This window comes from Scyliorhinus torazame, chromosome 9 (genome assembly GCF_047496885.1).
Source record: "Scyliorhinus torazame isolate Kashiwa2021f chromosome 9, sScyTor2.1, whole genome shotgun sequence".
Lineage (NCBI taxonomy): Eukaryota > Metazoa > Chordata > Chondrichthyes > Carcharhiniformes > Scyliorhinidae > Scyliorhinus > Scyliorhinus torazame.
Genome location: NC_092715.1, coordinates 2,699,987 through 2,721,293, shown reverse-complemented (window position 1 = coordinate 2,721,293; position 21,307 = coordinate 2,699,987). Strand labels below are relative to the sequence as shown.

Sequence of the window (21,307 nt, the reverse complement as noted above, 5' to 3'; positions counted from 1 at the left end):
AGGTGTGGTCTCACCAACACTGTTCACAATACTCCAGGTGTGGTCTCACCAACACTGTCTACAATACTCCAGGTGTGGTCTCACCAACACGGTCTACAATACTCCAGGTGTGGTCTGACCAACACTGTCTACAATACTCTAGGTGTGGTCTCACCAACACGGTCTACAATACTCCAGGTGTGGTCTCACCAACACTGTCTCCAATACTCCAGGTGTGGTCTCACCAACACTGTCTACAATACTCCAGGTGTGGTCTCACCAACACTGTTCACAATACTCCAGGTGTGGTCTGACCAACACTGTCTCCAATACTCCAGGTGTGGTCTCACCAACACTGTCTACAATACTCCAGGTGTGGTCTCACCAACACGGTCTACAATACTCCAGGTGTGGTCTCACCAACATGGTCTACAATACTCCAGGTGTGGTCTCACCAACCCTGTCTACATTACTCCAGGTGTGGTCTCACCAACACTGTTCACAATACTCCAGGTGTGGTCCGACCAATACTGTTTACAATACTCCAGGTGTGGTCTCACCAACGCCCAGTACAACTGAAACATGACATCCCTATTTTTGTAATCAATTTGCCTCACAATAAATTCGTCCCTCACAGGAAGGATTCAATTGTCATCGAGGGAGTGGAATGGAGGTTAACCAGAATAATCCAGAGACAGCAGGATTTTCCTGTGAGGCGATATTTATTCTGTGCAATTCAGAGGAATGGGGGGAGGGGCACATTGAAACCTCCAAAGCGGCTAGACAGGGTAGATGCAGAATCACAGAGTAACAGTGCAGAAGAGTCCCCTCAGCCCATCGTGTCTGCACAGACACATGAAAAACACCTCTCCTGCCCACCTAATCCCATTTGCCAGCACTCGGCCTACAGCCTCGAATGTTCAGACGTGCCAAGTGCTCCTCCAGGTGTTTTTTAAAGGATGTGAGGCAACCCGCCTCTACCCCACTCCCAGGCCGTGCGTTCCAGACCCTCACCACCCTCTGGGTAAAAAAAAAGTACAGATAGAATGTTTCCCATCGCTGGGAAGTGTCAGAATGAGATGAGATGAGGAGGAATTACTCCACTGAGGATGGTGAATCTTTGGAATTCTCTCTCCCAGAGGCTATGGAATCTCAATCGATAGTCACCAAGTATTTTCAAGGCTGAAATAGGCACATTTGTTGATACTAATAATGTTGAGGGATATGGGGGTAACACAGGAAAATGAAAGTTGATTAACTACAATCGAGCTGGATGATGGTGAGTGAGCTCGAGGGACTGGGTCTCCCCCGAGGGCAGAGTGAGCTCGAGGGACTGGGTCTCCCCCGAGGGCAGAGTGAGCTCGAGGGACTGGGTCTCCCCCGAGGGCAGAGTGAGCTCGAGGGACTGGGTCTCCCCCGAGGGCAGAGTGAGCTCGAGGGACTGGGTGACTCCTGAGGGCAGAGTGAGCTCGAGGGGCTGGGTCTCCTCCGAGGGCAGAGTGAGCTCGAGGGGCTGGGTCTCCCCCGAGGGCAGAGTGAGCTCGAGGGCTGGGTGACTCCTGAGGGCAGAGTGAGCTCGAGGGGCTGAGTCTCCTCCGAGGGCAGAGTGAGCTCGAGGGGCTGGGTCTCCTCCGAGGACAGAGTGAGCTCGAGGGACTGGGTGACTCCTGGGGGCAGAGTGAGCTCGAGGGGCTGGGTCTCCCCCGAGGGCAGAGTGAGCTCGAGGGACTGGGTGACTCCTGGGGGCAGACTGAGCTCGAGGGGCTGGGTCTCCCCCGAGGACAGAGTGAGCTCGAGGGACTGGGTCTCCCCCGAGGGCAGAGTGAGCTCGAGGGGCTGGGTCTCCTCCGAGGACAGAGTGAGCTCGAGGGACCGGGTCTCCCCCTGACAGCAGAGTGAGCTCGAGGGACTGGGTCTCCCCTGACAGCAGAGTGAGCTCGAGGGACTGGGTCTCCTCTGAGGGCAGAGTGAGCTCGAGGGGCTGGGTCTCCCCCGAGGGCAGAGTGAGCTCGAGGGGTTGGGTCTCCTCTGAGGGCAGAGTGAGCTCGAGGGGCTGGGTCTCCCCTGACAGCAGAGTGAGCTCGAGAGGCTGGGTCTCCCCCGAGGGCAGAGTGAGCTCGAGGGGCTGGGTCTCCCCTGACAGCAGAGTGAGCTCGAGGGGCTGGGTCTCCCCCGAGGGCAGAGTGAGCTCGAGGGGCTGGGTCTCCCCCTGACAGCAGAGTGAGCTCGAGGGGCTGGGTCTCCCCCGAGGGCAGAGTGAGCTCGAGGGACTGGGTCTCCTCTGAGGGCAGAGTGAGCTCGAGGGACTGGGTCTCCTCTGAGGGCAGAGTGAGCTCGAGGGACTGGGTCTCCCCCGAGGGCAGAGTGAGCTCGAGGGACTGGGTCTCCTCTGAGGGCAGAGTGAGCTCGAGGGACTGGGTCTCCTCTGAGGGCAGAGTGAGCTCGAGGGACTGGGTCTCCCCCTGACAGCAGAGTGAGCTCGAGGGGCTGGGTCTCCTCTGAGGGCAGAGTGAGCTCAAGGGACTGGGTCTCCCCCGAGGGCAGAGTGAGCTCGAGGGACTGCGTCTCCCCCGAGGCAGAGTGAGCTCAAGGGGCTGGGTGACTCCTGAGGGCAGAGTGAGCTCGAGGGACGTGATGTTCTACACCTGCCCCTATGTAATCTCAGCACTTGATCCCAAGAGAGGTATAGGCAACAGTGCCTGAATAACTGCAGGGGATTGGGACAAATGGAAACCTGCAGAATATAAATTACCTCAGTTCCCATTGAGCAAAATATAAATCATTCTTCACTATGTCCTGTTGTTCCAAACATAAAAATATAAGTAGGCCATTCAGCCCCTTTATCCTGCGCTGCCAGTAAATAACATCCAAATGTGGCCTTAACTCCACTTTCCTGCGTGGCCCCATAATCCTGGACTACTTGTAGATCAAAAATCTGTCCAACTCCGTCTTGAATCTATTCAATGAACCAGCCTCCAGCAGCAATCCCCGATTCTGAAACTGTTCCCTAGTCCTAGATTTTGCCAGGAGAGAAACTATTCTCCTGGAGAATATGGGGCCAATGCAGATCAGACACAAAACACTGGGGTTACACAGCAGCTGTCATTACAGCAGCTGCCATTATCCACCCCAAAGTTTCAGTGAACCTGGGGAATCGCATTGTAATTTTAAATACCGGGGGGGGGGGGGGGGAGAAATGATATCTGACCCGGTTACTGCAGTGAGGGGGGGGAATGCTATCTGCGGTCACTGCAGTGAGCAGGGGTGATATCTGACCCGGTTACTGCAGTGAGGGGGGGGAATGCTATCTGCGGTCACTGCGGTGAGCAGGGGTGATATCTGACCCGGTTACTGCCTCAAAAGGTAGTAATCTCAGGGTTGCTACCAGTGCCACGAGACAGTCAGAGTAGAAATTCAAGAATAGTCAGAATGAATACGTGGCTTGAGAGATGGTGCAGGAGGGAGGGGTTCAGATTTTTGGGACATTGGAACCGGTTCTGGGGGCGGTGGGACCATTACAAATCGGATGGTCTACACCTGGGCAGGACTGGAACCAATGTCCTCGGGGGTGCTTTTGCTAACACTGTTGGGGAGGTTTTAAACTAATGTGGCAGGGGGATGGGAACCAGATTAGGAAGTTAGTCATTAAAGAGGCAGCAACTAAAGCCAGTAAGGTACTAGATAATAAACTCAATGTGACTAACGGGAAGAGTAGACAGGGAAGAGATGATGAACGCAAAGGGACAGGTGGTCTGAGGTACATTTGTTTCAATGCGAGAAGTGTAGCAGGTAAGGCAAATGAATTTAGGGCTTGGATTAGTATCTAGGAATATGATGTTATTGGTATTACTGAGACTTGGTTGAGGGAAGGGCAAGGCTGGCAACTACATATCCCAGGGTATAGATGCTTCAGGAGGGATAGAGAGGGAGGTAAAAGGGGTGGACGAGTTGCATTACTGGTCAGAGATGCTATCACAGCTGTGATTAAGGAGGGCACGATGGAGGATTCGAGCACTGAGGCAATATGGGTAGAGCTAAGAAATAGGAAGGGTGCAGTAACATTGTTGGGACTTTACTACAGGCCTCCCAAAAGCGAGCGTGAAGTAGAGGTACAAATATGTAGACAGATTATAGAAAAATGTAGGAGCAATAGGGTGGTCGTGATGGGAGATTTTAACTTCCCCAACATTGAATGAGACTCATGTAGTGTTGGCGGCGTAGATGGAGCAGAATTTGTAAGGAGCATCCAGGGGAGATTTTTAGAGCAGTATGTAAATAGTCCAATTCGGGAAGGGGCCATACTGGACCTGGTATTGGGGAATGATCCCGGCCAGGTGGTTGAAGTTTCAGTCGGTGATTACTTTGGGAATAGCGATCACAATTTTGTATGTTTTAGAATACTCATGGACAAAGACGAGAGTGGTCCTAAAGAAAGAGTGGTAAATTGGGGAAAGGCCAAGTATAACAAAATTTGGCAGGAGCTAGGGAATGTGGATTGGGAGCAGCTGTTTAAGGGTAAATCCACATTTGAAATGTGGGAGTCTTTTAAGGAAAGGTTGATTAGAGTGCAGGACATACATGTCCCTGTGAAAATGAGGGACAGAAATGGCAAGATTAGGGAACCATGGATGACAGGTGGAATTGTGAGACTAGCTAAAATGAAAAAGGAAGCATACATAAGATCTAGGTGACTTAAAACTGATGAAGTTTTGGAGGAGTATCGGGCAAGTAGGACAAATCTCAAACGTGCAATAAAGAGGGCTAAAAGGGGTCATGAAATATCTTTGGCTAACAGGGTTAAGGAAAATCCCAAAGCCTTTTATTCGTATCTAAGGAGCAAGAGGGTAACTAGAGAAAGGATTGGCCCACTCAAAGACAAAAGAGGGAATTTTTGCGTGGAGTCAGAGGAAATGGGTGAGATTCTTAATGAGTACTTTGCATCAGTATTCACCAAGGAGAGGAATATGAAGGATGTTGAGGCTAGGGATGGGTGTTTAAATACACTAGGTCAAGTCGGCATAAGGAAGGGGGGGCGTTTTGGGTATTCTAAAAGGCATTAAGGTGGACAAGTCCCCAGGTCTGGATGGGATCTATCCCAGGTTACTGAGGGAAGCGAGGGACGAAATAGCTGGAGCCTTAACAGATATCTTTGCAGCATCCTTGAGCACGGATGAGGTCCCAGAGGACTGGAGAATTGCTAATGTTGTCCCTCTGTTTAAGAAGGGTAGCAGGGATAATCCAGGGAATTATAGATCTGTGAGCTTGACGTCAGTGGTAGGCAAACTGTTGGAGGAGATACTGAGGGACAGGATCTATTCACATTTAGAAGAAAATAGACTTATCAGTAATAGGCAGCATGGTTTTGTGCAGGGAAGGTCATGTCTTACAAACCTAATAGAATTCTTTGAGGAAGTGACAAGGTTAATTGATGAGGGTAGGGCTGTAGATGTCATATACATGGACTTCAGTAAGGCGTTTGATAAAGTTTCCAATGGCAGGTTGATCAAAAAAGTGAAGTCGTATGGGGTTCAGGGTGTACTAGCTAGATGGATAAAGAACTGGCTGGGCAACAGGAGACAGAGAGTAGTGGTGGAAGGAAGTGTCTCAAAATGGAGAAAGGTGATTAGTGGTGTTGCACAGGGATCCGTGCTGGGACCACTGTTGTTTGTGATATACATAAATGATCTGGACGAAGGTATAGGGAGTCTAATTAGCAAGTTTGTAGATGATACTAAGATTGGTGGAGTTGCAGATAGCGAGGAGGACTGTCAGAGAATACAGCAAAATAGAAATAGATTGGAGAGTTGGGCAGAGAAATGGCAGATGGAGTTCAATCCAGGCAAATGCGAGGTGATGCATTTTGGAAGATCTAATTCAAGAGTGGACTAAATGGTCAATGGAAGAGTCCTGGGGAAAATTGATGTACAGAGAGATCTGGGAGTTCAGGCCCATTGTACCCTGAAGGTGGCAACGCAGGTTGATAGAGTGGTCAAGAAGGCATACAGCATGCTTGCCTTCATCGGACGGGGTATTGAGTACAAGAGTCGGCAGGTCATGTTACGGTTGTATCGTACTTTGGTTAGGCCACATTTGGAATACTGCGTGCAGTTCTGGTCGCCACAGTATCAGAAGGATGTGGATGCTTTAGAGAGGGTGCAGAGGAGGTTCACCAGGACGTTGCCTGGTATGGAGGGTGCTAGCTATGAAGAAAGGTTGAGTAGATTAGGATCGTTGGAAAGACGGAGGTTGAGGGGGGACCTAATTGAGGTCTGCAAAATTATGAGGTATGGACAGGGTGGATAGCACCAAGCTTTTTCCAAGAGTGGGGTTGTCAATTACAAGGGGTCACGATTCCAAGGTGAGAGGGGGAAAGTTTAAGGGAGATGTGCGTGGAAAGTTTTTTTACGCAGAGGGTGGTGGGTGCCTGGAACGCTTTGCCAGTGGAGGTGGTAGAGGCGGGCACGATAGCATCATTTAAGATGCATCTAGACAGATATATGAATGGGTGGGGAACAGAGGGAAGTAGATCCTTGAAAAATAGGCTACAGGTTGAGATAATGGATCTGGATCGGCGCAGGCTGGGAGGGCCTGTTCCTGTGCTGTAAATTTTCTTTGTTCTTTGATATCTGACCTGGTTACTGCAGTGAGGAGGGGGATGATATCTTACCCGGTTACTGCAGTGAGGGGGGGGGGGGGGGATGATATCTGACCTGGTTACTGCAGTGAGGAGGGGGATGATATCTTACCCAGTTACTGCAGTGAGGAGGGGGATATCATCTTACCCGGTTACTGAAGTGAGGGGGGGGGGGGGGGGGGGGGGGAGAGAGAAGATGATATCTTACCCGGCTACTGCAGTGAGGGGGGGGGGGGGGGGGATGATATCTGACCCGGTTACTGCAGTGAGGGTGGGGTGGTATCCGGTTACTGCAGTGAGGGGGGGGGGGGGGTGATATCTGACCCGGCTCCTCAATATGGGTGGAACTTGAAAATAAAAGTTGGCTTTGTGGCAGGAAGCAGTTGGTTGATGGTTGTTTTTGTGACTGGAAGCCTGTATTCTAGTGGTGTACTGCATTGAACAGTGCTGGGTCCCTTGCTGTTAGTAATGTACATTAATGACCAAGACTTGAATGTGGGGTGTATGTTCAGTAAGTTCAGAGATGACATGAAAATTGGTGTTGTGGTAAATAGTGAGGAGGAAAGCCTTAGATTACACAAATGGAAGTTCGCCACTTGCTGGGCAGGCAAGATGGAGTGCCATCATTGTGAGGATTAACAAGGTAAAGGGAATATACAATGAATGGTCGGACACTCGGACGTACAGAGCACCAGAGGGATCTTGGAGCACATATCCATTGATCCCTGAAGGTAGTAGGACAGGTGGATAAGGCGGCATATGGGCTCTGGCCTTTGCCTCTCTGGTAGCCCGGAGACGGATCCTGTTGGGGCCACCGAAACCAGGGGCAGTGGGTGAGCGACCTCGCAGATTTTCTCAGGTTGGAAAAAAAATTAAGTTTGCTTTGAGGGGGGTCGATGGAAGGGTTCGTCCGGAGATGAATGCCATCCATTAACTTCTAGCAGGACAGTTAAATCAGCGGTGGGGCGGGGGGGGGGGGGGAGGAAAGAGGTTAACAAGAAAAAGGGGGAGGCAGTGAGGGTATGGGGTAGGGAGGATATGGGGTAGGGTGGGCAGGCTGCCGTTGTTGGTTATTGAGTTATGATGTGATCTTCTGTTTGTTATCTTTTGGGTATCTTTTTGATCTTAGTTGTGATTGATGTTTATTTATAAATGCCTCAATAAAAATATTTTGTAAAAAAGGAGGCATATGGTTTTGAATTTGATTGAGTTTTTTGAGGGGGTGACCAAGAAGGTAGATGAGGGCAGTGCAGTAGACGTTGTCTACATGGACTTTAGCAAAGCCTTTGACAAGGTACCGCATGGTAGGTTGTTGCAGAAGGTTAAAGCTCACGGGATCCAGGGTGAGGTTGCCAATTGGATTCAAAATTGGCTGGACGACAGAAGGCAGAGGGTGGTTGTAGAGGGTTGTTTTTCAAACTGGAGGCCTGTGACCAGTGGTGTGCCTCAGGGATCGGTGCTGGGTCCACTGTTATTTGTGATTTATATTAATGATTTGGATGAGAATTTAGGAGGCATGGTTAGTAAGTTTGCAGATGACACCAAGATTGGTGGCACAGTGGATAGTGAAGAAGGTTATCTAGGATTGCAACGGGATCTTGATCAATTAGGCCAGTGGGCCGACGAATGGCAGATGGAGTTTAATTTAGATAAATGTGAGGCGATGCATTTTGGCAGATCGAATCAGGCCAGGACCTACTCAGTTAATGGTATGGCGTTGGGGAGAGTTATAGAACAAAGAGATCTAGGAGTACAGGTTCATAGCTCCTTGAAGGTGGAGTCGCAGGTGGACAGGGTGGTGAAGGCGGCATTCGGCATGCTTGGTTTCATTGGTCAGAACATTGAATACAGGAGTTGGGACGTCTTGTTGAAGTTGTACAAGACATTGGTACGGCCACACTTGGAATACTGTGTGCAGTTCTGGTCACCCTATTATAGGAAGGATATTATTAAACTGGAAAGAGAGCAGAAAAGATTTACTAGGATGTTGCCGGGACTTGATGGTTCGAGTTATAAGGAGAGGCTGGATAGACTGGGACTTTTTTCCTTGGAGCGTAGGAGGCTTAGGGGTGATCTTATAGAGGTCTATAAAATAATGAGGGGCATAGATAAGGTAGATAGTCAACATCTTTTCCCAAAGGTAGGGGAGTCTAAAACTAGAGGGCATAGGTTTAAGGTGAGAGGGGAGAGATTCAGAAGGGCCCAGAGGGGCAATTTCTTCACTCAGAGGGTAGTGAGTGTCTGGAATGTGCTGCCAGAGGTAGTAGTAGAGGCGGGTACAATTTTGTCTTTTAAAAAACATTTAGATAGTTACATGGGTAAGATGGGTATAGAGGGTTATGGGCCAAGTGCGGGCAACTGGGACTAGCTTAATGGTAAAAACTGGGCGGCATGGACTGGTTGGGCCGAAGGGCCTGTTTCCATGCTGTAAACTTCTATGATTCTATGATCTATGGGATATTTGGCTTCATTAGTTGAGGCCTAGAATGTAAAAGAAGGGAGGTTGTGATGGAGCTGTATAAAACGCTTGTGAGGCCACAGCTGGAGTAGTGTGCAATTCTGGTCACCACATTATAGGAAGGATGTGATTGCACTGGAGGGGGTGCAGAGGAGATTCACCAGGATGTTGCCTGGGATGGAGCAATTCAGGGGGACCTGCTCGAGGTAATAAAAATTATGAGGGACATAGATAGGGGGGGATGGGAAGAAACCTTTCCCCTCAGCAGAGGGGTCAATAACCAGGGGTATATTTGAGGTAAGGGGCAGGAGATTAAGAGGGGTTTTGAGGTAAATGTTTTTCACGCAGAGGGTAGTGGGAATCTGGAACTTGCTGACTGAAAGGGTGGCGGAGGTGGGAATCCTCACAACATCTAAGAAGTATTTAGAAACGCCACAGTATACAAGTTCCACCAAGTGCTGGAACATGGGATTAGAATAGATAGGTGCTGGATGGGCAGCACAGACACAGAGGCCGAACGGCCTCTTTCTATGCTGTAAAAAGTGGGGTTGAGACCACAACCAGATGAGCTGTGATCTTATTAAACTGTGGAACAGGCTTGAAGGGCAGAATAACTGACTCCTGCTCCTAAGTCCTATGTTTCTCATTATATGGGCCATAAGTATAACAGTGACTCCTGTCTGATTCCTTACCCCTGCAATGCCTGTGCCTGCTCGCTCCTCCCCATCACTCTCCTCATCATCTGTCTCTGCATTGTTTTTTGGGCTACTCCCTCCAAGAAGTGCGTTGATTGCTTTGTTTCGGGCTGCAGTGCTGGCTGACACTTCCCCATCTTCATCTTCTTCATCTGGGTCCAAGTGTTCCATCAACGTTTTGAACTGCAAGAAAAGTAACAGGAATATATAAGTATGTACACATGTCTAAATTGTCCGAATAGGGCATCATTTTAATATTAATACAGTAAACAATTTGGTCCGCAGCTTCCTGCAGTTACTTTTGCGAATGATCATAAAGTTAACACACAATAGGAGCGGGACTTGGTATTTGGAGAGATCCAGGTTGTTCTGCGCGTAAACCAGCCTCCACTTCCCGTATGTCCCCATAACCCTCGACTTCCTCCAGATGACAAATCTGTCACACTTTGCCTTAAATATATCCAATGACTCATCCCCCACTGAGAATTCCATAAATAAGGAATTCCTCCTCATCGCGTATTCTGAAACTATGCCACCCAGAGGAGAAGCAATCTTTCAGCATCTACCCTCACAGGCCCCCTCAGGATATTTTATGTTTCAATAAGATCATCTTTCATTATTAGAGTAAAGAGGCGGCTTGGCCAAAACCTTTAAGATCCTGAGAGGTGTTGACAGAGTGGGTGTGGAGGGGATGTTTCCTTTAGTGGGAGAATGTAGAATTAGGGATCACAGTTTAAAAATAAGGGTCACTCATTTCAGCTGAGGAGAAATTTCTTCTCGGAGGGTCATGTTCCTGCAACTCTGGGACAAAAGGCAGTGGAAGCAGAGTCTGTGAATGGAGGCAGAGCTAGATAGATTCTTTTTTAAAAAAAATATTTTATTAAAATTTTTCAAACAAAAATTTTTCTGTTTTTACAACTCAACAAGGGACTATACATTAACTGGTAAATAACATTATTTAAATAATATAGTGAACTAACAACAACTAAAAAAAAAACATAGCAAAAACACAAAATAGTGCTCCCCCCCTCCCCCCTGGGTTGCTGCTGCTGTCATTTCTATCTTTTCATTATCGTTCCGCGAGATAGTCAAGGAACGGTTGCCACCACCTGGAGAACCCCTGAGCCGATCCTCTCAACGCAAATTTTATTCGTTCCAATCTTATGAACCCTGCCATGTCGTTTATCCAGGCCTCCACGCCCGGGGGTTTCGCTTCCTTCCACACGAGTAGAATCCTACGCCGGGCTACTAGGGATGCAAAGGCCAAAATATCGGCCTCTTTTGCCTCCTGTACTCCCGGCTCTTCCGCAACCCCAAATAAAGCTAACCCCCAGCCTGGCTTGACCCGGACCTTCACCACCGTTGAAATTACCCTTGCCACGCCCCCCCAGAACTCATGCAGTGCCGGACACGACCAGAACATGTGTGTGTGGTTCGCCGAGCTTCCCGAGCACCTCCCACACCTGTCCTCCACCCCGAAAAACCTGCTCAGTCTTGCTCCCGTCATATGTGCTCTATGTAGAACCTTAAATTGAATCGGGCTAAGCCTGGCACACGAGGACGAGGAATTTACCCTACTTAGGGCATCAGCCCATAGCCCCTCCTCAATCTCTTCCTCCTCTATCATCGCCTCCCCCTCGTCCCTCATCTCCCGGTATATTTCGGCACTTTGCCCTCTCCGACCCATACCCCAGAAATCACTCTGTCTTGGATCCCCTGCGTCGGGAGCTGCGGAAATTCCCTCACCTGTTGCCTCGCAAATGCCCTCACTTGCATATACCGGAAGGCGTCCCCGGGGGCAACTTATATTTTTCTTCTAGCGCTCCCAGACTTGCAAACGCCCTGTCTATAAACAGGTCTCTCAGCTTCCTAATTCCTGCTCGCTGCCAACACTGGAACCCCCCCATCCATCCTCCCTGGGACAAACCTGTGGTTATTCCTTATCGGGGACCACACCGAGGCACCCGTCACTCCCCTGTGTCGCCTCCACTGCCCCCAGATCCTCAAGGTTGCCACCACCACTGGGTTTGTGGTGTACCTTTTCGGGGAGAACGGCAGCGGCGCCGTCACCAGCGCTTTTAGGCTCGTTCCCTTACAGGACGCCATCTCCAGCTTCTTCCACGCTGCTCCCTCTTCCTCCCTCATCCACTTACAGACCATCGACACATTGGCGGCCCAGTAGTAGTCGCTCAAACTCAGCAGCGCCAGTCCCCCTCTGTCCCTACTGCGCTGCAGGAACCCCCTCTTTACTCTCGAGGTCTTTCCTGCCCACACAAAGCTCGTAATGCTCCTGTCTATTTTTTAAAAAAAGGCCTTTGTGATCAGAATGGGGAGGCACTGAAACACGAAAAGAAACCTCGGGAGGACCACCATTTTAACTGCCTGCACTCTGCCCGCCAGCAATAGCGGCACCATATCCCACCTCTTAAAGTCCTCCTCCATCTGCTCCGCCAGTCGCGTCAGGTTAAGTCTATGCAGGGTTCCCCAGTTCCTGGCCACCTGGATCCCCAGGTATCGGAAGTTCCTTTCCACTCTCCTCAGCGGCAGAGCATCTATCCCCCTTCCCTGTTCCCCGGGGTGCATTACAAAAAGCTCGCTCTTCCCCATATTTAGTTTGTATCCCGAGAACTCTCCAAACTCCCTAAGTATCTGCATTACTTCTGGCATCCCCTCTACCGGGTCTGCAACGTATAGCAGATGATCATCTGCGTAGAGCGACACTCGGTGCTCCTCTCCCCCTCTAAGCACCCCCCTCCACTTTTTAGAATCCCTCAGCACTATGGCCAGTGGTTCGATTGCCAACACGAACAGTAACGGGGACAGGGGACACCCTTGTCTTGTACCTCTATGTAGTCGAAAATACCCCGATCTTTGCCGGTTTGTGACTACGCTTGCCACCGGGGCCCCATATAAGAGTCTGACCCATCTAATAAACGCACCTCCCACAGATAGTCCCACTCCACCCTATCGAATGCCTTCTCTGCATCCATCGCCGCCACTATCTCTGCCTCCCCCTCCGGTGGGGGCGTCATCATCACCCCCAGCAACCTTCGTACATTAACATTCAGTTGTCTCCCCTTTACAAACCCTGTCTGATCGTCATGCACCACCCCTGGGACGCAATCCTCTATCCTTGTCGCCATCACTTTTGCCAGCAGTTTGGCATCTACATTTAGGAGTGAGATAGGCCTGTATGACCCGCATTGCAGCGGGTCTTTATCTCGTTTCAGGATTAGCGATATCGTCGCCTCCGACATTGTCGGGGGTAGCATCCCCCTTTTCCCTAGCCTCATTAAAGGTTCTCGCCAAGAGCGGGGCCAACAGATCCATATACTTCCTGTAGAATTCCACCGGAAACCCATCTGGTCCCGGGGCCTTCCCTGCCTGCATGTTCCCCAGTCCTTTAATCACCTCATCCACCTCGATTGGCGCCCCCAGACCTGCCACCTCCAGCCCCTTCACCTTCGGGAACCTTAGCTGGTCCAGAAAGTGTAACATTCCTTCTTTTCCCCCCCTGGGGTTGGGACTTATATAGCCTCTCCTAAAAGGTCTTGAACACCTCGTTCACTTTCCCTGCTCTCTGCTCCGTATTTCCCGTTTCGTCCCGAACTCCCCCGATCTCTCTCGCCGCCATCCTCTTCCGAAGTTGGTGGGCCAACTGCCGGCTCGCCTTTTCCCCATACTCAGATTGCATCCCCTGTGCCTTCCTCCACTGTGCCTCTGCCTTTCCCGTGGTCAGCAGGTCTAACTCCGTCTGAAGTCTTCGCCTTTCTCTATATAGTCCTTCGTCTGGGGCCTCTGCATATTTTTTATCCACCCTCAAAATCTCCCCCACTAATCTCTCTCTTTCTTTGCCCTCTTGTTTCCCCTTGTGGGCTCTGATGGAGATCAGCTCTCCTCTAACCACCGCCTTCAGCGCTTCCCATACTACCCCCACCTGAACCTCCCCATCGTCGTTGACCTCCAGGTATCGCTCAATACACCCCCTCACCCTTCCGCAGACCCCCTCGTCAGCCAGTAGTCCCATATCTAATTGCCAGAGTGGGCGCTGCTCCCTTTCCTCTCCTAGTTCCAAATCCACCCAATGCGGGGCGTGGTCTGAAACGGCTATGGCCGAGTACTCCGTTCCTGCCACTTTCGGGACGTGGGAGAAGAAAGAGAACTCTTTAGCTCTCGGCCTGGCGAATCTCCACAGATCCACTCCCCCCATTTGTTCCATAAATCCCTTAAGCACCTTGGCCGCTGCCGGTCTTCTCCCGGTCCTGGATCTGGACCGGTCTAGCCCTGGATCCAGCACTGTGTTAAAATCCCCCCCCATTACCAAGCTTCCCACCTCCAGGTCCGGGATACGCCCCAGCATTCGCTTCATGAATCCCGTGTCATCCCAGTTCGGGGCGTATACATTCACCAGCACAACCGCCTCTCCCTGCAGTCTGCCACTCGCCATCACATATCTGACCCCACTGTCCACCACTATATTCTTAGCCTTGAATGATACACGTTTCCCCACCAATATTGCCACCCCTTTATTTTTCGCGTCCAACCCGGAGTGGAATACCTGTCCCACCCATCCTTTTCTTAATCTAACCTGATCCGCCACCTTCAGGTGCGTCTCCTGGAGCATGACTATGTCCGCCTTCAGTCTCTTTAAGTGCGCAAACACCCGTGCCCTCTTAATCGGCGCATTTAAGCCTCTCACATTCCACGTGATCAGCCAGATTGGGGGGGCCATTCACCCCCCCCCCCCCCCTCGTCGACTAGCCATCCCCTTTTTTAGGCCATCTCCCCATCCAGGTCCCGCGCACCCGCCTGTCCCCCAGGCGGCGCCTTCTCGCCCCGGTCACCTCATCTCTTACCAGCTCCCCCTTGCACTCAGCAGCAGCAACCCAGTTAATCCCCCCCCCCCCCCCCCCCCCCCCCACCACCCCCCCCCACCCCCTAGATCCCCCTCTAGCTTGGTTACTCCCCCCATATTGCTTCCGGAAGTCAGCTAACTCTGGCTGACCTCGGCTTCCCCCGTTCACTCTTTGACCTCCCTGCGTGTGGGGCTCCCTTCCTTCCTGCGCCCGTTTTCCCGCTATAATTTCCATAACGCGGGAAAATACCCGCGCTTTCCTCTCGGCCCCGCCCCCTATGGCGGAGTTCCCTCATTCCCCTTCCCTGTCCCTTTTTCCACCGGCGCCCACATTTCTTCGTGTCCCCCCCATCGGGGGGAGAGAAATTCCCCGTCCAACATTGCTGTACAATAGCCCTCCCCTTTCCCCACTTTACATTCCTGTACCACCACCTCGCTGGTTCTCTCCAAACATCAAACTCTCAAATCTAGTCCAGTTTCTCTTCTTGGATTAATGTCCATGCCTCATCCGCCGTCTCGGAGTAGTGGTGCTTGCCCTGATGAGTGACCCACAATCGCGCCGGCTGCAGCATCCCAAATTTTATTTTCTTCCTATGGAGCACCGCCTTGGCCCGGTTAAAGCTCGCCCTCCTTCTCGCCACCTCCGCACTCCAGTCCTGATACGCACGTATCACCGCATTCTCCCATTTGCTACTCCGTGCCTTCTTGGCCCAGCTCAGGACCATCTCTCTGTCCATGTAGCGATGGAACTCCACCACTATTGCTCTTGGTGTTTCACCTGCCTTTGGTCTTCTCACGAGGACCTGGTACGCTCCCTCCACTTCCAGGGGGCCCGTTGGGGCCTCGGCTCCCATTAGCGTGTGGAGCATCGTGCTCACATAAGCCCCAACATCAGCTCCCTCTGCTCCTTCGGGGAGACCTAGAATCCGTATGTTTTTCCTCCTCGAGCTGTTCTCCAGGGCTTCCAGCCGTTCTATGCACCTCTTGTGTAGTGCCTCGTGTGTCTCCGTTTTTACCACCAGGCCCTGTATCTCATCTTCATTCTCGGCTGCCTTTGCCTTCACTCCACGGAGCTCCATCGCCTGGACCTTTTGTGTTTCCTTCAGTCCCTCGATTGCCAGTAGCATCGGCGCCAGCACCTCTTTCTTAAGCTCCTTCACACATCGTCGGAGAAACTCCTGCTGGTCCGGGCCCCATACCATCTGGGCTCCATCCGCTGCCATCTTGCTTCTCCCTTCTGTTCTCTGCCGCTGCTCCAAAGGATCCTTCGCAATCTGGCCACTACCGCCGCTCCTTTCCATACACACCCGAGGGGACTCCTTCCTTTGTCACCCCACATTGGGTTAGGTCGGAAAAAAATTCCGTTGGGGCTCCCGATAAGAGCCCAAAAGTCCACTAGAACGGGAGCTGCTGAAACGTGCGGCTTAGCAGTGCATCACCGCAACCGGAAGTCTATATGCTAGATAGATTCTTGATTAACAAGAGGGTGAAAGTTATTGGGGATAGGCTGCAATCTTAATGAATGGCAGAACACACTCGAGGGGCCGAGTGGCCTACTCCTGCTCCTAATTTGCATGTTTGGATGGACAACCTCCGATTTTCCAACATCTGCCAAATTTTTGCCCTCTGACTTAACCTCTCTCGGTGTCCTCCTCACATCTTGTTTTCGTACCTATCTTTTATCATCAGCAAATTTCCTTGCAATACACTCTTATCACTTCATCATTAATCTGGATTGTAAACCATTGATTCCTGTGGCACTCCATGTGTTAGTTTGTCAACCTGAAAATGACCCATTTACCCTGACTGTGTTTCCTGTTAGACAATCCGGGTGACAACACCCCAGCACCATGAGCCATCTTGTGTTGCAACTTTTACACGGCACCGTATCAAATCTCTTATAAAAATTCAAACACATCACATCGATGGTTCTCCTTCATCCACCTTGCACATCACATCTTCAAAGAACTCAAATACATTTGTCAAACACAATTTCCCTCTCAGTTGACTCTTGCTGATATTTTGTCATTTTCTTGCCCGTTGCTGCTTCCTGAATAATGGATTTCAGCATTTTTCCAATAACAGATGGTCAGTAACTGGCCTATAGTTCCTGCTTTACGTCGCCTTCCTTTCTTGTCCAGTTTATGCATTTAGATGCAAACCGATGGTTGGCCTGACCACCTGCTATCGACACACAGTCACTGAGACCATCCTTAACTTCATAGTGCACAATGTTATTCCTGCACCTGACCCTCACAGAGTATCGAACACCAGGTACAGCAGCCAAATCCCCCCAGCACAAGGACAAGGTGGCTGCTACAATTTCTTTAAGTAAATGTAGAAGCTCCACACAAATTCCCCCAAAGATCTGAGCCTTACATCTAAGTACTGTTTGACGATATTCCTCTTCACCATTTCCGTTATTTCCGCATGTCCTACTCCATTTCTCAGGAAATCCAGTGTTTGCCTGGGGTTAAAGTGCACTCCCGATTTTCTGTTGACCGCTTTGTCGTACACTTTGGCAGATTCAGAAGGAGAATATTTCTGGATTTTACTGGAGAGAAAGAGAGGCATGATTATTAAACACAGACTAGCAGCTGTTGACTCAAAGTCTAAAGTGGAAACATTCCTGAAAAGACAAGGAAAGGTGGCGTTTTGAAAGAAATGTCTCAATAAATAGGTACATTGATCTGTATTTAGGATATTGCATTTTAGAATTGAGAAAGTGGACACACATTCAAGTGAAGCCATTTTTACCCAGAAGCATTAAAGTTTGTCCACGGGCAGCTCTTGCTGTCAGCTTTAAACAGATCTTGTCTGTGCCACACAAAGTAACACCAGAGCCTTTCAAATTCTGTTCATACTAAGCAAAGATAAGAAAAAGCTTTGGAGTCATTTTCAAATGAACTTTAAAAGCTTTTATGATGGTATTGTCTTTCCTTACCTATTCAAAAGGCATTCTTAGGATCTTACATCAGCAAATTAGAAAAACAAACTTTGAACATAGAAACTAGGAATAGAAGGAGGCCATTCAGCCCCTCAAGCCTGCTCCGCCATTCAATAGGGGTGGTTTAGCTCAGTGGGCTAGACAGCTGGTTTGTGATGCATAACAAGGCCAGCAACGCGGATTCAATTCCCATACCAGCATCCCTGAACAGGCGGCGGGCGGAATGTGGCGACTAGAGGCTTTTCACAGTAACTTCATACTTGTGACAATAAAAGATTATTATTAATATGATCATGGTTTAACCACCATCTCAATGGCATATTCCTGCTTTCCCCCCCATACCCCTTGATGCCCCTCCTCCTGGCAACAGCATAAATCTGACCCCATTTCCAGTTCTCTCCAGCTTTGACAAAGAGTGACCCAGACTCGAAACATTCGCTCCCTTCTCTCTCCACACATGCTGTCAGACCTGCTGAGATTGTCCAGTATTTTCTGTTTTAGTTTCAGATTCCAGCACCTGCAATAATTTGCTTTTATCTAGTCTGTCCAGGCCTGTTGGAATTTTATATGTTTAAATCAGATCTCCCCTCATCCTTCTAAAGTCTGGTGAATACAGGTCCAGTCGAATGTGTCTCTCCTCACAGGACAGAGAAGCAAAGAAAATTGGAGCTGCAGAACACCCTTAGAGGCCTTCCGCCATTCATTATGATCATGACTGATCATCCAACTCAATAGCCTAATCTCGCTTTCCATCCCATATCCTGTGATCCCCTTCACCCCAAGTGCGATATCTAACTGCTTCTTGAAAACGTACAATGTTTTGGCCTCAATGTTTCTGTGGTAACAAATTCCACAGGCCGACCACTCTCTGGGTGAAGAAATTTCTCATCGCTGTCCTAAATGGTCTCCCCCGTATCCTCAGTCTGTGACCCCTGGTGTTGGACATTCCCACCATCGGGAACATCCTTCCTGCATCTACCCTGTCCAGTCCTGTTAGAATTTTATAGGTATCTGTGGGATCATAGAATTTACAGTGCACAAGGAGGCCATTTGGCCCATTAAGTCTGCACCGGCTCTTGGAAAGAGCACCCTACTTAAGCTCACGCCTCCACCCTATCCCCGTAACCCAGAAACCCCACATCACCTTTTGGACACTAAGGGCAATTTATCATGGCCAATCCACCTAACCTGCACATCTTTGGACTGTGGGAAAACGTGCAGACTCCGCACACACAGTGACCCGAGCCAGGAATTGAACCTGGGACCCTGGAGCTGTGAAGCAACTGTGTTAACCAGTGGGTTACCGTGCTGCCCAGAGATCATAGAATTTATCATAGAATTTACAGTGCAGAAGGAGGTAATTCGGCCCATCGGGTCTGCACCGGCTCTTGGAAAGAGCACCCTACCCAAGGTCAACACCTCCACCCTATCCCCATAACCCAGTAACCCCACCCAACACTAAGGGCAATTTTGGACACTAAGGGCACTTTATCATGGCCAATCCACCTAACCTGCACATCTTTGGACTGTGGGAGGAAACCGGAGCACCCGGAGGAAACCCACGCGCACACGGGGAGGATGTGCAGACTCCGCACAGACAGTGACCCAAGCCGGAATCGAACCCAGGACCCTGGAGCTGTGAAGCAATTGTGCTATCCACAATGCTACCGTGCTGCCCAAGTTCCCCTTAATTTTTCTGAACTCCAGCGAATATAATCCTAGCCGATTCAACCTCTCCTCATACGACAGTCCCGCCATCCCAGGAATCAGTCTGGTAAACCTTCACTGCAGTCCCTCTCGAGCAAAAACATCCTCCTCAGAGAAGGAAACCTGGGCACCTGATACGGCGGTTAGCACTGCTGCCTCAGGGCGCCAGGGACCCAGGTTCAAATCCGACCTTGGTGACTGTGTGGAGTTTGCACTTTTTAAAATAAAAATCTTTATACATGTCACAAGTAGACTTGCATTAACACTGTAGCGAAGTTACTGTGAAAATCCCCTAGTTGCCACACTACGGCACCTGTTCGGGTACACTGAGGGAGAATTCAGAATGTCCAATAACAGCACGTCTTTCGGGACAAAATTCTCGTAACCCAACCTAACCTGCACATCCCTGGACACTATGAATCAATTTAGCACGGCCAATCCACCCAACCTCCACATCACCGGAGCACCCGGTGGAAACCCACGCAGAAACGGGGAGAATGTGTAAACTCCACACAGACAGTCACACAAGGCCGGAACGGAACCTGGGTCCCCTGAGGCATGCTTTGAAAAATTAATCTAGAGCAAGTGGATTTTTTGACTCATTAACTGGATCAGCTCAGTAGTAATGGAAAGCTATGCTAATGCACACAGTGGAAAACAATCATAAAACATATGTGGATAATAGGGAACATCTAAGAATTTATTAACAGAGTATCTTCAGCACACTCACTAGACGACAAAAGGAAAGGGAGAGTTGGGTACAAAATGTAAGTGAGTTAGTTACATATCAGTTGTTAAATGGCAGAAAGTACCAGCGGTTAGCACTGCTGCCTCGCGGTGTTGAGGTCCCAGGTTTGATCCCGGCTCTGGCCGTGTGGAGTTTGCTCATTCTCCCCGGGCTTGCGTGGGTTCGTTCCCACAACCCAAAGATGTGCAGACTAGGTAGTTTGACCATGCTAATCCACCTACCCTGCACATCTTTGGGTTGTGGGGGTACGACCTACTCAGACACGGGGAGAATGTGCAAACTCAACACGGATAGTGACCCGGGCCGTGGCCTGGATCGAACCCGGTTCCTCGGCGCTACGAGGCAGCAGTGCTAACCACTGCGTCATCATGCCTCCAGTGATTCCTGAAATATCACCACCAATTCTTCCACAATCTCCTCAGCTATGTCCTTTAGAACCCCTGGGGTGTAGGCCATCTGGTCCAGGTTATTTATCCATCTTTAGACCTTTCAGTTTCCCCAGAACAAAGAAATGTACAGCACAGGAACAGGCCCTTCGGCCCTCCAAGCCCGTGCCGACCATGCTGCCCGACTAAACTACAATCTTCTACACTTCCTGGGTCCGTATCCCTCTATTCCCATTCTATTCAAATATTTGTCAAGGTGCCCCTTAAATGTCACTATCGTTCCTGCTTCCACCACCTCCTCCGGCAGCGAGTTCCAGGTACCCACTACCCTCTGTGTAAAAAAACTTGCCTCGTACATCTACTCTAAACCTTGCCCCTCGCACCTTAAACCTATGCCCCCTAGTAATTCTCTACCCTGGGAAAGAGCCTCCACTCTGTCTATGCCCCTCATAATTTTGTATACCTCTATCAGGTCGCCCCTCAACCTCCTTCGTTCCAGTGAGAACAAACAGAGTTTATTCAACCGCTCCTCATAGCTAATGCCCTCCATACCAGGCAACATTCTGGTAAATCTCTTCTGCATCCTCTAAAGCCTCCACATCCTTCTGGTAGTGTGGCGACCAGAATTGAACACTATACTCCAAGTGTGGCCTAACTAAGGTTCTATACAGCTGCAACATGACTTGTCAATTCTTATACACAATGCCCCGGCCAATGAAGGCAAGCATGCCGTATGCCTTCTTGACTACCTTCTCCACCTGCGTTGCCCCTTTCAGTGAGCTGTGGACCTGTACACCTAGATCTCTCTGACTTTCAATACTCTTGAGGGTTCTACCATTCACTGTATATTCCCTACCTGCATTAGACCTTCCAAAATGCATTACCTCACATTTGTCCG

The 21,307-nt window shown here is 50.0% G+C and overlaps 1 protein-coding gene across 4 annotated transcripts in view; it reads right to left on the bottom strand.

Annotated features, from left to right (window-relative positions):
• LOC140429045 (nipped-B-like protein) overlaps positions 1 to 21,307 on the bottom strand; it is an 817,118-nt gene that overhangs the window by 14,106 nt on the left and 781,705 nt on the right. For all 4 annotated transcript variants that reach the window (XM_072515574.1, XM_072515576.1, XM_072515575.1 and 1 more), the window contains 2 exons: positions 17,001 to 17,175; positions 9,764 to 9,949 (listed from right to left, as the gene is read on the bottom strand). In XM_072515574.1, coding sequence (XP_072371675.1) covers positions 9,764 to 9,949; positions 17,001 to 17,175 — 361 coding nt within the window. The remainder of the gene's footprint in view (positions 1 to 9,763; positions 9,950 to 17,000; positions 17,176 to 21,307) is intronic.